Below are 16,436 nucleotides of genomic sequence, written 5' to 3'. Positions count from 1 at the left end.
TCTATTTAGCAACGTGAGCGCTCCTTTCACAGAGACTTCTCCTAACATCCTTTCACATTTACAGGTGGATTTTCAAAGATTTATGCTGCCCTCTGCGATTACAGTGGCCTCCCTTTCCGACAGGAGATACAGTGGGTAAGGCAGAACATAAGGGAAGGGATGTGTAGTTTGTAGCAGAATAAGGAGCAAGTGTATTCCAGGTAGCTCTGACTGCTGCAAGCTGAGGTCCCAGCATTTCTCGCCACTGGGCAAACTGGCTGAGGCAGATGGGAGGTGAAATAAAAGGCACTGGAATGTACCAGCTTGGAGAAGGCTGTTCTAGTTGGTGTGTGTCAGCAGGTAATTCCAACTAAGAATGCCTGTAAGCAGGGCTTTTTTTGTCATAGAACACACCGGAACGGCGTTCTGGCACCTTTTTTTGACGGATTTTCCCAAGGGATTTTTCCAAGTGATTTTGAATCGCCCTGTCGGGCGTAGCAGATCAGCAGCAAAAATCATTAAATTAGTGCATGTGGGCTGCTTGTGCGTCCGCACTGATTGTGAGGGTGCTGCTCGGCTTGGGACGCTGCTCGGCTTGGGATTGGTTGTGTGGTTGCACGCTAAGTGCTTACTGCCGGCGGCAACCATTATGTTTGTGTGTATGTAGAGTGACTGACTACATGCAAAAGTAAATAAGTTCTTTATTTCAAAAAAAGTTGGTGAATTGAAAATCTTTTTTAGTGTAAAAGTGTGACCCCAAGATGTGAGTTCTGGCATTTTTTTTTTTTTTTACAAAAAAAGCACTGCCTGTAAGGATGCCTTTTACCAAATTACTGAAAGATGGATAACTCGAAAACTCTTCTATTATTATTATATTGCAAGCCGTAACATTTCTCTTATTTGGTTGTCTTTTATCCTCTTGTTCAACATCTCTCAGTGTGTCATGAAGTTCATGCAAGCTGAATGTACTCCTGTTTCTTCTGTTAATTGCTGCAAGCAGTTCAAAAGCACCCTTCCGGGATTCTCCTCTCCTGCCCCAGCTTGCTTCTGCACGCCCTGCTTCTGCACTGCTCGTAGCTGTTGCAGTTCCATCACTCTCTCTAGAAGCTCTTCCTCTTCGTTTGTTCCCTTTAGGGCGGACATCTGCAGCTCCAGTGCACGCACCTTTTCCTCCAGCAGGGCTAATAGCTTGCACTTGTTGAGGATGCACACCATGCTGACCTCAGGCAGGAAAAGCAACTGCACAGGTGTTGCAGGTCACCACCCCTGGGGAGTCTTCTTGGCCCATTCGTCCCGCTGCCTTGTTAATTCTAGCTTGCTGGGCCTCTGAAAGCGACCAGTGCGTCCCTGTCTTCCTTGGACGTTAACAACACAGTCCTACCAGTAAACAGGAGCACGTTACAAGGAAGAAAACAAAACAAAAAGGTGGGGGGGGATTAAGGGGAACAAAGTGAAGAGGAAAAAAGTTTTTAAAATAACAAAAAGTTAGGGACCTCCCCTGTCAAACGGCCTGCTCTCTTTGGTCTCTCACTCCCTGGGAGCTTGGCTGCTTGTATCCCAGAGTTCCTAGACCAGCTGGGGCTGCTTCCTCTGATCTAATACATAAACAAACAACTGCTCTTAGGACGAAACAAAAGCAGGCCTTGGAGATAGCCAAAGGATACTATGTTTTGATAGCTTCTTTGCAGGTTTTTGAATATGCTATTTTCCCCTTTTCCACTTTTGCAGGATGTGGATAATATCTATCAGAACCAGGAATGCAGGGAGTTCAACCTACTGGATTTCAACCATCTGCAGAGCCAGTGAGTGGGTGCAAAGGGTTTGTACGATACTGGAGTGGGATCATCACACCAGACAATGTTAAAATGTGGTGGAATGTGCAGAATCCTAAAGACTTCAGCTGTCACCCTGAAAAAGCATGTTTCTAAAAAATAAAAAATAAAAAAGCAACTAAAATGTCACCACTACAACAGAGATGCCGTGTTGCAAATCTCAGAAGCTGAAAAAGGCTATGTAGAACATTCAGGTCAAGGACGCAGAGGTCTTCTCTACATGCAGTATTTAATTTGTGGCTTCAGTAAAGCTTCTTTGGCCATTTTACTTGTGAGAAGATGATTATATCCTTTCAGTGTGTTTTTGTCCTAAGGTTTTTTTCCTCCTCTGCACTCCTAATGTTCTGTAACAAAACTACAAGATGGTGTTGCTGGAAAGCACAACTGTGCGAAATGTGTTGCCATTTTGTAGCATGATTGAAAATAATAGCTGACTGTTCTTGTTCTAAAAAGTTCACTAAAATGTCTGAAAACCTCAGAAGAGGCCCTGGAGTATGACAACATTGTGGAAAAGACCCACAGACTCTCTGAGTGTGGGATTGCAAGCATGCAATACATGCCTTCCATAAAGAAACCCTAAGCATCCGACACATTTGTTTCTTGGCTATATTCTATTCTGTTTTTCAGTCTGCTGTCTCCCAAAGTGTCTCATCTCAGTAAGAGACAGGCCCTGCCATTGGGCTTACAAGCTACAAAGAAAAGATGCTTTTCTCCATTTTCTTTTTTCTCTTTCGGGGTTGCGGGGAAGTGGCTTTTTGTGTATTTACCCTCTTCTGCTCAAACATGGCACCACCTGGAGGTCATAAAGCAGAACATCAAGAACGGAAAAGCTCTTGTTTTCAGTTCTGGGTGTCTGCTATTTGATGAAACCAAAAGTTGACGTATTGATTACCAGCCGTGTGTAGAAAAACTTGGTATCTGTACTTAACTGCATTGTTGCTTGTCCTGCTGCAGGGACCTGGCTCTTAGTGTGGCCGGCTTGTCGTATAATCAGTGGTTCACAAGGCTGCATTGCAAAGACTTCAAACTGGTGAGTTTTGGTGACGGGTGTGGGAGAAGAGCAAGATGCCCCCAGCTGCCAGTGACATCTGTGGGCTTCAGCCTGTTACAGACCAGCCTGGTGCTCTCCAGATGTTACAGACCAGTGGTTTTCAACCTGTTCACAATTGGGGACCAGTAAAAATAGGAAAATTATTTTGGGGACCTGTGAGGCAGAAATAAAAAGCATCATATACATATAGTATTTTGCGTATTAGTTTTTAAACATAGTAAATTCAATGAAAATTCTCTAAAATAACCAGAAACTGAGCAGTAAAAATGCCAATAAAAGAATAAAATACTGAAATTAAACATAATCAAATACAACTGAAATTTTCAGAGAGCAATATGTAATTCAAATAAGGCTACTGGAAAATCTGCTGTTGCTTCTTTTTGAGGATTACTAAAATTTACAATGGCAAAATATTCAGTCAATATAAATGCTATACTATGCTTATAGAAAATCCAAACACAATATTAACAACAGAGCAATGCAAAATCAAATGAAGTTACTAAATACAGTAATATTCATAATGTTAAATACTGAAATACAATGACCCCCCCCCATCCCCAGACCCGCATAAGCACCAGCACAGATTGGGTGAGAAAACACACGCAGCACAAGCCCGCCTCAGCATTTCTCTTCCCAGCGGAAAAAAGACAAGACCCGTCTTCATAGCATGAAGACAAGACCCGTCTTCAGTGTGGTGTAGTGGTTAAGAGCGTGGGACTGGGACTCAGACAATCTGGGTTCTAGTCCCTGCTTGGCCATGGAGCCAACTGGGTGACTTTGGGCCAGTCACAGCCTCTCAGCCCAACCTACCTCACAGGGTTGTTGTTGTGGGGATAAGTGTGGAGAATGCCAGTGTGGTGTAGTGGTTAAGAGCGTGGGACTGGGACTCAGACCATCTGGGTTCTAGTCCCTGCTCAGCCATGGAGCCAACTAGGTGACTTTGGGCCAGTCACAGCCTCTCAGCCCAACCTACCTCACAGGGTTGTTGTTGTGGGGATAAGATGGAGGAGGAGAATGATGTAAGCTGCCTTGAGCCCTTTCAGGAAAAAGGCAGGATATAAATTGAAAAATAAATAAATAAAAATAAAATAAATAGCCCCACCCAGTGCCACCGCTCCCATTGAGCTGCCTCTTTCCTTCCCTGCTTCCTCGGCGGAAGAAGAGGTGGGGAATCAGCAGTGAAAGCGCAGCCACCCCGTGCTGGTCCTGGCCAGCGAGATGCGACTGTCAGGCATGCACACAACGGGCAGGAAATGCTGGCGGACCGGCAGTTGAAAACCACTGCCATAGACAACTTCTTCTATGGCCAATGGGCAGGGGTGGGGATCTGCAGCCCCAAATATCTGAAGGGTGCCAAGTTTGGGAAGGCTGCCATGGATCTTTTGGGATGTAAGTGAGAAATTGCTTGTGGCAAAGAGAAGCACAGGGGTAGGGCCATAGCTCGGCGTTCAGTCTCCCCACGCATGCATAAGGCCCAGTCCGCCATTCCCAGCTGAAGACTCATGCTGAAAGACTTTTGTCTCAGACTTTGGAAATTTGCTTGCGGTCACAGTAGGCAAGTTGGACATGCAGACGTGGTTCACATATAATGCCAAGTTGTGGATTGTTTAACCCATTAATTAGTGGGGCCACACCAGCCCAAGTGAATAATCAACATCCCAGGGATGCTTCATTGCTGAGTTGATACAATGCGCAAACTCAGAATTCAGAGTTGTTGAAGAAGAAGAAACAATCCACAGTTTGAACCCAGCACGAAACCATGGTTCCTCTGCAACTATGCTTTAAACAACTCATGGGTTGTCATTACATACAAACCTGGTAAAAACAGTTGCCTGTGCTTGTACTGCAAGTCATTTAAGGACTGCCAGGGGAGGATGAGTAAGAACAGGGGAATAAAGAAAAAGGCATTTCCATGTATAGCCTTAAATTATATTGCTGGTTATGAACAAGTTGTGGGGATTATTGCTTAATAAGTTGTTTGCTGTTTCAGTCACTGCTTCCAAGTTCTTGGGTGACTGGTCCTGCCTCTTGCAGGATCTTGACAGTATTTTTGTTTTCTTCCGTCTCAGAGTCTGGATATCCTGGAGCAGATCCTCCATGTGCTCAGTAAATCAGTAACTTTGGAAGAGCTGGTATTGGAAAACTGTGGCTTGAAGGTGTAAGGAAAGGGGTTTGCTCTTTGATTACCACTAACTTGTGAATCAGTTAATACATAAAATGCTGGTTGCTCTTGGAGTGGGATATTGCCCGACTGCAGGTAAGCTTCTTTCCCATCAAGCCAGCAGAAGGTTCATCGCACATGAATGCCAGTCCTGGAAATGAGCAAGCCAGTTATTCTGGACTGAGTGAAATATTCTGCCAAAGAGATGGCCACTCGAGGAATGGCATCTGAGCTGGTGAATCAGATTTGTTGGCATGGGTCTGTTTATGTAAAGCCACATAAAATTACATAAGGCTTAGTAATAGCTTGGAACAAACCAGCACACTTGCTCTAGTTTTCAGCAATGTGTGTATGCGCAACAGGTGCCGCCTCTTATGATGTTGCTGCCATCTGTAATTTTTATAAGCACTTTTAAGAAAAAGCCTTGTAAAACTTTTCAGTGTCTTGCCCAATTAATCAGATGCCCTTTTATCAATAAAATCTCATTTTAATTTGGCTGACTAGGAATAATGAGAATTGTAGTCTAACACATCTTAAAGGGCTAGGGAAACCAGAGGAAGGAGAACACTGAATGCGAATGGTGCTTTGGGGCAATCCGGTAGATGTTATCTTGAATTCTTAGAGAATGTTCAGATCTATTCATTACAAAATATGCATTCTCCACAGGACCAGAAAACCACAGCAGAGCTCCTGCAAGACACACCTGACCTGAATGTTTTAATTCAGTTAACACTTTAGTCTGCAATCATTTTATAAAATTTGTCAGAAATTCTTAACCACCGAATCCCATGGAAGATAGACAAGCATTGTGCCAGTCACAATGAGGTGGCAGATAAAAGCAATGTGGCACACGCCAGCACATACACTCAGAGCAAGAAAATAAATAATATAGCTATTAATATCAATTTTCCTCTTTCATGCCTACTGCTGTAATAAGTAGAATAGCATGTGACCTTCTCTGATCGTTTGTTTCTCCCAGCAAGAGGGCAGAGAGCACAGGTGTGGGTTTAAAAGCAGATTCACAGGGGTGTGCGGCCTGATGGTGTTCAGTCAGGCTGACTTCCAGAGTCACTATGGGGTTCTGCTTGCTCACCAACGTCCACATTTAGGGGTCCACAATTTTGCTTGCCGTGGCAAGTGTTCCACTACCCTCTGCTGCGTGTGCCCAGCTGCAGTCTTGGAAATGACGCTGTAATTAGGGGTTGTTATGCGGTTATGCAGCACTTTGGAAGTTCTCCGAACAACTGCCTGTTCCCTCCTCCACGGCCCTAATGTGGCAGGGCGGGCTGCCCTCCCTGGAAGACTCCTCCTCTGAGGGGAGCTAGAGTTCCCAGGAACAGATGCCACCAAGGAGCCATGCGTGGCATGAGATCTGGAGGCGCTGGCACTATCAAGGGAGCTGCTGCTACTCAAACCCCACTGGAGCTGGGGAACTCGCCTCAGCAGTAGAGGCTGAGGAATCACCCCCTTAAGAAGCAGGTCAACAGAGCCCCTTTAAGAACACTGCTTAATTCCTTGGGAGCAATGAGAAAGGCCCCCCCTCCTGGGTAGGAGTTTTGCTAGAGGCCCTATAAGGCAATGCAGCTGAGCCCTGGGTGGGGCTCAAGAAGCTCAGTCTGTATCAGCTTTAAGCTTCAGTTTAGCCAGTTCCTTCCATTTCAGTGCCTCATTTCTTGTGTTTCACACTCACCTAGTGCTTCTCCTTGGGGCCACAGCCCCTTGGGCTGCTGCTTGACTCTGTTTCTAGACTGTATATTGACTCTGACTGCTCGACTGTCCCTTGACCTTTGCTTCCACCCTGACCACTCCTGCCTTAGCCTGATCCCATGTGAGTGAAGCCTTTGTGCTTGACCATTTGCCTGTTCTGCTGCTTTGCCTTTTGGATTGTCTCCTGATTTCCTTTAATCCTGACTCTGACTCCGTCAATGCGGGAAAAGGGGGAATCTTAGATTTGCTTTAACACTGAGCTTCGGGAGTGCGTCAAGTGCCTTGGTAACAGAGAGCACAATCACCCCTGCGAGGGCCGGGTCTTGCTTTCTCAGAAGACGGTTCCAAGAGCAACCCTGCTTCCCTCATCCCCTCTTCCTCGTGGGAGGAGAGCAGGGAATTGTCCCTAGTGCTGCACTTAATTCTGGGGGGGTATTGTGCAAGGGCGAGATTCCCGATGACCACAAGCTTTTGGTTGGCCACACTCTGTGCGCCCCTAGTTTTGTTCTGTTGTGGTGGAGCTGCTGCTTATTGTGTGAACTCTCTTCCTTTGCAGTGATTTTGCTCAAGAGATGGCCCAGGTGCTCCATGATCATCCAGACTCTGCCTTAAACACAATTGATCTCTCTGGAAACCTGCTAGAGGACCGAGGTAGTGCTCTCCTGACCTTCACAGTAGTTACGTACTCTGTCAGATTCTGATCCAGTGTGGTGCAGTGGTTAGCGTGTTGGACTGGGATTCTGGAGATCTGGGTTTTAGTCCCTGCTCAGCCTTGAAGCTGATGGGTGATTTTGGGTTAGTCTCAGCCTAACCGACCTTACAAGTGTATTGTGAGGATAAAATGGAGAGGAACAGGAAGATTACATGAAGGGAGAATGTCTGCAGAAAAGACCCTACTCTAGTTTCCCCATGCAATTTACAAACCAAGTTTAAATTTAAATTTAAAATCCAAGTTCTAAAACACACGGATAGCCCACATGAATAAAACGGAAGACATTGGTCCTCACATGCACGAAGCAGGTTTAGGCAACTCTTTGGGGCCTCGGACACATTTGGCAGTTGAGAAGCTTTCCTGGGCACCCCCACAAAATTGTTGCCCGATGAGGTATGGCAAAGGGTAAGAAACCTGCCCAAAAGACTAAATACATGACAGAGGTGTAGTCTAAGCTGCAGTGCACTAAACAACTCATTTGAACCCGTGCCTCACTGCACTAACGGAAACATGTTTCACAGAAAATTTCTTGGAATGGTGTCCTAGCATGGAGGACCAAGCAAGGGAGTGGGCGGGGCCATGACGCATAGTACCGTTCTCCCTCTCTCATGATTCTGATCATGTGGTGAGCAAACACCTGAGCATTTCCTGGCGAAGTCATCTTGTGCTAACCCGGAGAAAGATTCTTGTTCCTCCCTTTAGAACTTGAACTTGCAAAAGCTGCACGTTCTGCCTTTAGAATTTGAGGACAAAGAACCTTTCCAACGCTCTAATTATTGTATGTGCTTCAACTGTTGCTCATTTATATGGTATTTTAATTTGCTAAGTTATTCCCCATCTTTATCGGGTGCTTTGCTGGTGGCGGAAGGGGTTGCCTCACATGGACCCTGTATCACAGGTGATCATGTTTACTTTATATGTGAGGAAATAAGGCTTATTGCTGTTTCTGTTTGCTGGGACTGAACTTTTAATTAGCACAAAGCATTTCTTCAGCTATGTTTTACAAAAAGTAAAATATTCGCTCAAGTGCACTTAATTGGAAAGTTTTTCTACATCAGGCATTTTTGTGTGCTCCTGAATCTTTGCTCTCAGTTGTTTACAGGCTGTTTAGACAACAGTTGATCCTCCGGTTTTGCTGTTTGCTTTTAAGAGCACTTCCTTGGGGGTTTCAGAGCAGGAAAAATAGGGTTTTATTTCTGAAAGCAAAAGAAATACCTGTGTATTCATGCTATTCTGATATAGAGTAGCACCACAGATATTAGGTAGCAAAAAAACTCCTAGTGTACAGCTCACAACTGGTTCTGACCTGAAACCAAAGACTGAGCCAATATTTGATAGCCTTGCTTAGAAAAGCTTGCAACAGTGTTAAAGTACTGGTTTTTAAAAATATTTTTAAATGACAGTGCCTTTTGGTCACTGGCATTTTAGAAACACATGATTCCTACCTCGCCTCAGTTAAAGCAATTATGATCTAAAACAAGCATAGAAAACATTTATTTTTAAATATTTCTAACAAGACAAGGGTTACTTAAATCAGTAGCATCATGCAAATTGAATTATTGGAAGGGGAGAAAAGAATTAAAATATGGCTGTTTTACCTTCTCTTTTCCCTTCTCTTCCACATTCCATGTCATGATGAAACATAGCAGGGTGGGCAATATCTCCAGAAGTGTGGAAAGGCAGCTGCAAGCCTATCCGTTGTTGACAAGGAAAAAATAATGATTAGGTAACACCAGGAGCTGCCTCTCCATTCCAGCAGCACTGGGATACGGTCATCTGGTTGCCTCCCACGTCTCGTCAGGGGCCTTGTAACCTCTGTCATGCTGTTCTCTCTTCAGGCATAATTGCTTTGAGCCAGGTCTTTGAGCAGCACATCAAGAACCTCAGAAGCTTGAGCCTCGCTAGGACCTCCTTGAGCCAGAAAGGTATGGAGGCGATGGCTGCAATCCCACCGTGGAGCTAGGGTGGTGCTGTTTTGGGCTGGCAATAGCTCCACAAAGAGAACAGAAATATAAACCTCCTCCATCACTCCAATATAGACATCCTCCATCAGTTAGAATGTAAAGTGTGTATATTTTTGTAGCACCATTTATGATCATCTGCTGTGTGGCTAACTGCATGTATTGGCCTTACTTCCTTCTGTATTGACTCTTTTCCCTCAGTTCAAGGTTAGGGTTCAGGTAATTGCATTAATTTTTAAAATGACACACACTCTGTTTCTCCTGTGTATGGAGAGCTCGTTCAGTGCCTCAGAACCCCCTTAGAGTCTTGGTGTAATTATAGCAAACAGAAACAGAACTTTTTCTGCTTTTTAATACCACTGAGGTACCCACCCCTGCTGCCAAGGCAGGGTGCATAGTCTTCAAGACTGTCCAAGCTATTTTCACACCTGGAACAGAAAATATCACAAATCCTTTCTTGGGAGTGAAAAGGAAATTTAAAAGTAACACTGACCAACCTTTCCTGATAGGCTGCATCACTGCTGAGGTGGCCCTTCCCTCAGCCTATTGGTACAGCCAGTCTTGGTTGCAGCTGCCCCTTTGGAGGGAAAGGCCTGCATGTCCCAGTTTGTTTCTTTATTTATTTTTGGATTTATATCCTGCCTTTTTCCTACAAAGGGCTCAAGGCAGCTTACATCATTCTCCTCCATCCTATCCCCACAACAACAACCCTGTGAGGTAGGTTGGACTGAGAGTCTGTGACTGGCCCAAAGTCACCCAGTTGGCTCCATGGCTGAGCGGGGACTCAAACCCAGATCGTCTGAGTCCCAGTCCCATGCTCTAACCACTACACCACACTAAGTTGTTGGTGTTTAGTAAATTTCTTAGTTGTGCTGGAGCATATAATCCAGTGGTGCCCATCTGCTTGAAAGAATACCTGCCCATTTTCTAGCTTCTGGTTAAGATTTCATTTCCTGGCACTAAATACTGACTTTTACCAGCAATAATTCAAGCTAAGCAAGGCCAGCCTGACAATGAAGAATTTGGCTAGGCTGTGTGTCTGTGTGTGTAAATGTGTCCCTCTCTCTGGAGCTTCACAATAACTTGGCGCCGGCATTCCTTTCAATGCTGTCTTACCGCCTTTCCACGATTCTTCTGTCTTACTAGGAATGGTTGCCCTTCTGCAGTCTCTCGTCTCCAATGAACTATTCAAAACTTCTCTGTGTCACTTGGACCTCTCAGGAAACCCCGGTTGCCTGGCCACTGAAGGTGCAGCCGCAACTGTGAGTATGGACACTCGGGATCCATCTGTAAATATACTTTGCCTCTTGTTCTTCTCAGAGTCAGGCACAGCTTGGGAAGTCCGGGTTTACTGTGCAGCTCCAACACTGCTATCCTGGGATGGCAGCATTTTCCAGATAAGACGGCCAGTTCCCATTAGCTTCCATTCCCTAGAGCACTGATGGCTTGTCTGCAAGGCGTGCCTCCAGGGACTTCGGATGGCTTCACTTCCTATAATGGCCTTGATTTCGTTGCCCGGCTGCTAGGATCTATTTCTAACCATTTTTGTCTTGCCAATCCACCAGCTTTAAGCTGGCTCATTACCCTGTTTGGCTGTCAACCAGTTCAAGCTGTTGTGAACCATCCAGAGAGCTTTGGCTGTTGGGTGGTATAGAAATTAAATAAATAAAGGACTAACCACACACGTGTCCAAGCGAGCTAAAGAGACTCTTTTCCTTGTGGTCCAAGTACAAGCCAGGAGGAACTCGGGCGCTGCAGCTGTTCCTGACTTCCACTCGGCTGGTGCTTCTGCCCCAGACTGGAGTGTTTCCCCAAAGCATATCCATTTCTATTTCATGTACTGTGATCTGCCATATTCAAGCTGGGAGGCAAACACAGGCTTCCTAAACCTGCGTCTGCCTGGTAACATTTGTGGAGGCTGGTGCAACATTTGTGAGGGAGACCCGCTGTGCTGGTTGGATCTTTGAGCTTTTCTTAACCTTGAAATGTTTTTAACCGAGGTGCCGTTGATTGAACTGGGAACCATTTACATGTAAAATGCACGGTCTTGAACAAGTCCAGCTCTTTCTGGTTTTATGCCTCAGACCTATGAAAAGGCCCAATCTTACCGCCTTTCTTCAGCTAGGAAGTCAGGGGACTAACAACATCAGCCTGTGTGGAGTGGTGGTTCGAATATTGGACTGGGACACTGGAAATCTGGGTTCTAGCCCCCACTTGGCCATGGGGCTTCTATGGATGACACTGGCCCAGTTACTCCTTCTCAACCTAGCCTACCTCACAGGGTTGCTGTGAGGACAAAATCGAGTCATGTAAGTCTCGTTGGGTTTACCTCAAGAAAAAGGTAGGATATAAATGCAGTGTAATAGTAATGCTAACCACAAATACAAAAAAAAGGTTTAAAGAATAATGCAGCAAAAAAAATCAGCATGGAGGATAATAGCAGCTCCCCCACCACCACCACCATTTCACCAGCTGCACAGACTTACCAAAGTTACCCAAAGCCTTCTTGAATAGGCACCTCTTCATGAGCTGTCAGAGGACATATAATAACAGGGCCATACACACAAGGGTATCCAATAGTGTCAGGGTCACCGCCGAAAAGGCCCTTCTCATCATCCTTAGGCCCCTATTCATGGGGGAACCGGCAGCAGAACCTCAGAACGGAGTGAGACAATATAGTCCTTACAGTTAATGGATAATCACATGCTGGCATTCTTTGCCATCCCAAGCAATAAATTACAAATACGTTTTATTCAGTTCTGTTGTTGCTTAAACTGAATTGATTTGCATAGACAGCAATTGTGACTGATAAGGCTTTAAATGAGGTTATTTTAGTTTTTGTTTTAGTCGCAATCAGTTTTATAAATATTGTAACATATCGGAGACGTTGATGGTTTGTTTGTGTAACTTATGGGCTGAAGTTACACAAACTTCAGGGGTTGAAAACAAAGCCATGCTCAGTTCAACACGTTGATGCTGTAGGCCAAAATACCTGAAAGGAATGAAGTTGAGAAAGGCTCTTTTAAGGCATCGTAGCCGAAAAGCATCTGGGGCTTTAAAGGTAACAACCTGTACTTTGAATTGAGCTCTTTTAGCAAATAATTATCAGTAAAGATCAAACAAAACCAGAATCCCGTGCAGCAGTCCAGCAGAGGTCTGTTGGACCTGTCGCCTCGCACTTTTCAGGGGCACTCCAGCTCACACTCGTAGCCGCGTTGTGCGTTTCCCTCTCAAGCGGCTGAAGCTCTGCGTCTCTTTCCCAGGCGTTGTTTTCCTTCCTGAGTCAGCCACATGCTTTGGGTCACCTTGATCTCTCTGGGACAGACTGTGCCTTGGATGTGGTGAGCACTGGCAGCTCTTGCTGTGTCTTACTCTCTTTGAACACACCGCGCCGTGTCATTTTCCCACAGAACTGAAGACTCCATATTGCAGGGGAGGGCTGCCACAAGTGCAAGACGTGTTGGGGAAACCCATGAAGCTCTCCTGCACTGAGTCAGACCCTGAGTCTATCTAGCCTTACTCACAGTCACGTCTAATCGGGCGGCTTATTTTATATTGTATTTTTGTATTTTTAATTTAATGTTTATATTTTTTGTAATTTAATATTATAATTATTTTTAATTTATTGTTGTAAGCCGCCCCGAGGCTTCAGCGAATGGGGCGGCATAAAAATGTTTTAATAAATAAATAAATAAATAAATAATTGGTGGCAACTTCCCAAGGCCTCAAGTAGACTTCGTGCCAGCCCCGCTACATGTTTTCCTGTGACTTTTTGCATGTGGAGCTGGTGCTTTGCTGCTGAGCTAACATGCTTTTGCCAAGGGCTCTGGCAGGAGGCCTCCTCTCCTCCCAGTGGCCAGGATGGCTCCACACAGGACTATAGACCAAGACCGAATGGAGCCATCAGGCAGCTTTCCCCAGCCATTTCTTCAGGATGGAAATTGTAGCTCAACGCATCTGGGAGCATCTGAGATTGGGTGTGCCTTGTGTAGTGGGGTGAGATAGTGACCAAAGCTATAGGGGGCAGGCTTATAGCCATAGTAAGGCATGTGTGGGGCTGGCTTCCTGGTACAAGCCCCTTCTCCGAAGTTACACTTTTGTTTAAATAAAAAAGCGAGTCTCTAACCCCCTTATTTGTGCAAGGAGAAACACTGAAACTGAATTCCGCCCAATTACTGCCCCAGAGGTAAAGGTTCTCCTGGGCACTGTGCTCTATAGATTTTATAAAATTACTATGCTTCAATGTAATTCAGCACTTCAAGTCTGTTTGACCCTTTTTCTGTAATTTTCCTTGCCACCCTGCTACAAGCCTGAGTCGTTAGGAAAGGGAAAAGTGTGTGGTGTCCACAGCATAGACAGGGCAGGAAAGGCCCAATCCGATAAGCACCTTCTCCCATATCTGTCAAAGTAGCCCACATGTTGCCTGGATTTGTTGTCCAAGATGTTCCTCTTTCCTGTTGGGAATGAATGGCTGCTTCTGTTACAGCGTGGAGGTTGCTGGGTTTGAAGTGAGGCATTATCTGGTTTCTCCACAATACCCAGTGACCGTTTTCTCCTGTGTTCCCAGCTCTTTGATGCCTTGGCTGCGGGATGCTGCAAAAGCCTGGTCCATCTGAACCTATCCAAGAATGTTTACTCTCGCAAGTATGAACTGGGGAGCATTTCCTTCCCCTTTTTCGACGGGCCACCAGAGGAAGGGAAGCATTATGTGGGCCTTCAGTCACATAGCCTGGCCCAGAAAGCAACAGGGGGAATTAAAGTGAAACACTGAGCTTGTTTTACTCTCTATTTTCAGAGAGTCTTTGTTATTTTGGACAAAAGCATGAAGATGCCTGTGAATGGCACAGAAATTATAGAAGGACCTGCTCTTTGTTACTGGCTCTGTCTCCTCTTATGCATGCTACCCCTGCTGTCCTACCTTTTTATGTCACCGGGGCCCATGTGCCCCAGTTCTGCTCAGCAATCCAAACAGCACTTGAATCCGCCTTTTCCTATGAAACACAGTATTAGCGAATGGCTGCTGAAGATCTATGACAGCCCCCAAAGCAATATCACCTGTTGCTACTTGGAAGGAAAATACACAGATTATGGGAACCAAGGCCACATTTATCATGCACCGATGCTCTTTAGAACAGCAAGCCGTGTGGAAAGGAACCTTGCTTCCTGTAGAAAACGTCACTGGCTCTTATATGGCTAGACAAGCACTGGAGCAGTGACTTTGGTGGATCTCTGTCTCTTCTTTTTCCCGGCAAGGTGCAGTCTCTAGAATCAGGGCCTGCTGGATGGTTGTCCCATTTTTATAACCATTGCCATACAATTTAGCACAGGGCACATTAAAACAGCCAATATTCAGGACTAATTAATAAATTGTGTGCCAGCAAAATACAAGGTATGTGCCCAAAAGGTCTGTTTCTGTAGTAAAAATATACAATATGCACCAGTTCTGTAAAAATTGCTTATTTATCAATTTTACCAATATTTGGAACTTTGTAAGATCTGTGATGTTCTTGGCTATGCGTGTGAACAGCATGTTGGTAGATAGAGATTTATGGATAAGATGCATATTATGTTCTTTATTCAATGTGTTTCTGGGCTAAATAGATAAATTTTCTGCAAGAGGTTGCAAAGTGTTAGCTCAATTAGCCCGTTCTGTATAACCATAACAGTTCCCCATTGCTTTTGATGGGACTTGTAAGACAGTCTGAGGGCCTCCACACACACACACACACACACACACACACACACACACACACACACACACACAGAGAGAGAGAGAGAGAGAGAGAGAGAGAGAGAGAGAGAGAGAGAGAGAGAGAGATTGAAAGCCTGCCTTGCTTTTCAGGAAGAACAGGAATGTTCCTCTTGGGGTCAGCACATTCTTCAGCAAGGCTTCTGCTCTCCAGTACGTTTCCCTGGCTGGAACCAAGCTGCCGTCAGAGGCTTTGAGGTGAGGGGTGGAGGAACTGAAGTCCTGTGAGTGGAGATACGGGGAGAGAAAGCCATTGAGTGAGCCAGAGGCGCTTTGGATCCAAGCTCCCTCTCGGCCATGGGCTGGTGTGCTCGTGCAACCATTACCCTTCTCCGGGGGCCAGTCCCCTAGTTTGCACATGAATGATCTGCATCAGAGAGTTGCAGTGAGGATGCTCGTTTGAGGAGGACTGTAACTCAGGAGCCGGCTTCCAATGTGCCCGGGCCATATTTCTCAGTGCCCAACAAAGTGCCCTGCTCCTCACACTTTTAAAAAAATCAACACATTTTCTTTCCTGAGGCTGGAATTGCTGTGGAATAGATTTCTGTTCATGCTAAAAACTGTGGGTCCAAAGGAGAGATTTAGCGGAGGATCAGCTGCCGCTTGTGCCTTATGCTCCGTCCTTCCGGCAGTTGTTGGTCCTTTGCTATGCCTCCCACGGAAGCCGTTATGCGGTGGCGGCCCAGGAGAGATTCACAAATGTGCCCCTGGCCCAAAAGGGTTACCTGACCCTGATGTCACTCCTGTTTTCCTATGTGCAAGTTGAATATTGCCCTAAATAACTAATAGATGATAAGGGAAACAAGGTCGCTAGGCAAGCACAGCAAGATATCCTCCGCTGGCAGCAAGGACAGGTGGGCTGGGAGTAAAGTTTAGTTGGGGTGAATATCATAGCTCATGTGTAGCTGTGTGGCATCCTGGGCTGCTGGATATGGTGCTGATAGCTACACCCTTATGTGGGGAATAGACGAATTCATGGAATCAGCCACTGTTAGCCATAGCAGCTAAATGGGTCTTTTAGGGCCAAAACAAAAAACAAGACCTCCAGTATGCCTCAGAATGCATATTACTGGGAATTAATAGTATAGGAGAGCTTTGCTTTTACACCCTTCTTGGGGTGTCTGGTTGGCCAGATACAGGATGCTGCACCAGATAATCTTGCAGATTATACTTGCATTTCTAGGGCCCCAGGAAGCAAACTCATAGGGAGGAAAGCAAGGACAGGAGTTCAAATGCTTACGAAAGGGGTGGGCAGGAGTCTGTATGATCTACCTGACTCTCACA

The 16,436-nt window shown here is 45.5% G+C and overlaps 1 protein-coding gene across 1 annotated transcript in view; it reads left to right on the top strand.

Annotated features, from left to right (window-relative positions):
• Positions 1-16,436, top strand: part of CARMIL2 (capping protein regulator and myosin 1 linker 2) — an 84,795-nt gene that overhangs the window by 20,428 nt on the left and 47,931 nt on the right. Inside the window, exons 7-16 of the mRNA XM_044419844.1 lie at positions 65-135; positions 1,708-1,781; positions 2,766-2,841; positions 4,932-5,020; positions 7,287-7,381; positions 9,281-9,367; positions 10,550-10,665; positions 12,667-12,744; positions 13,971-14,047; positions 15,246-15,350. Of these exons, the coding sequence (XP_044275779.1) occupies positions 65-135; positions 1,708-1,781; positions 2,766-2,841; positions 4,932-5,020; positions 7,287-7,381; positions 9,281-9,367; positions 10,550-10,665; positions 12,667-12,744; positions 13,971-14,047; positions 15,246-15,350 (868 nt within the window). The remainder of the gene's footprint in view (positions 1-64; positions 136-1,707; positions 1,782-2,765; positions 2,842-4,931; positions 5,021-7,286; positions 7,382-9,280; positions 9,368-10,549; positions 10,666-12,666; positions 12,745-13,970; positions 14,048-15,245; positions 15,351-16,436) is intronic.

Source organism: Varanus komodoensis, unplaced genomic scaffold (assembly GCF_004798865.1).
Source record: "Varanus komodoensis strain SLA01 unplaced genomic scaffold, ASM479886v1 scaffold109, whole genome shotgun sequence".
Classification (NCBI taxonomy): Eukaryota; Metazoa; Chordata; class Lepidosauria; order Squamata; family Varanidae; genus Varanus; species Varanus komodoensis.
This window is presented reverse-complemented; position numbering and strand designations above follow the sequence as displayed.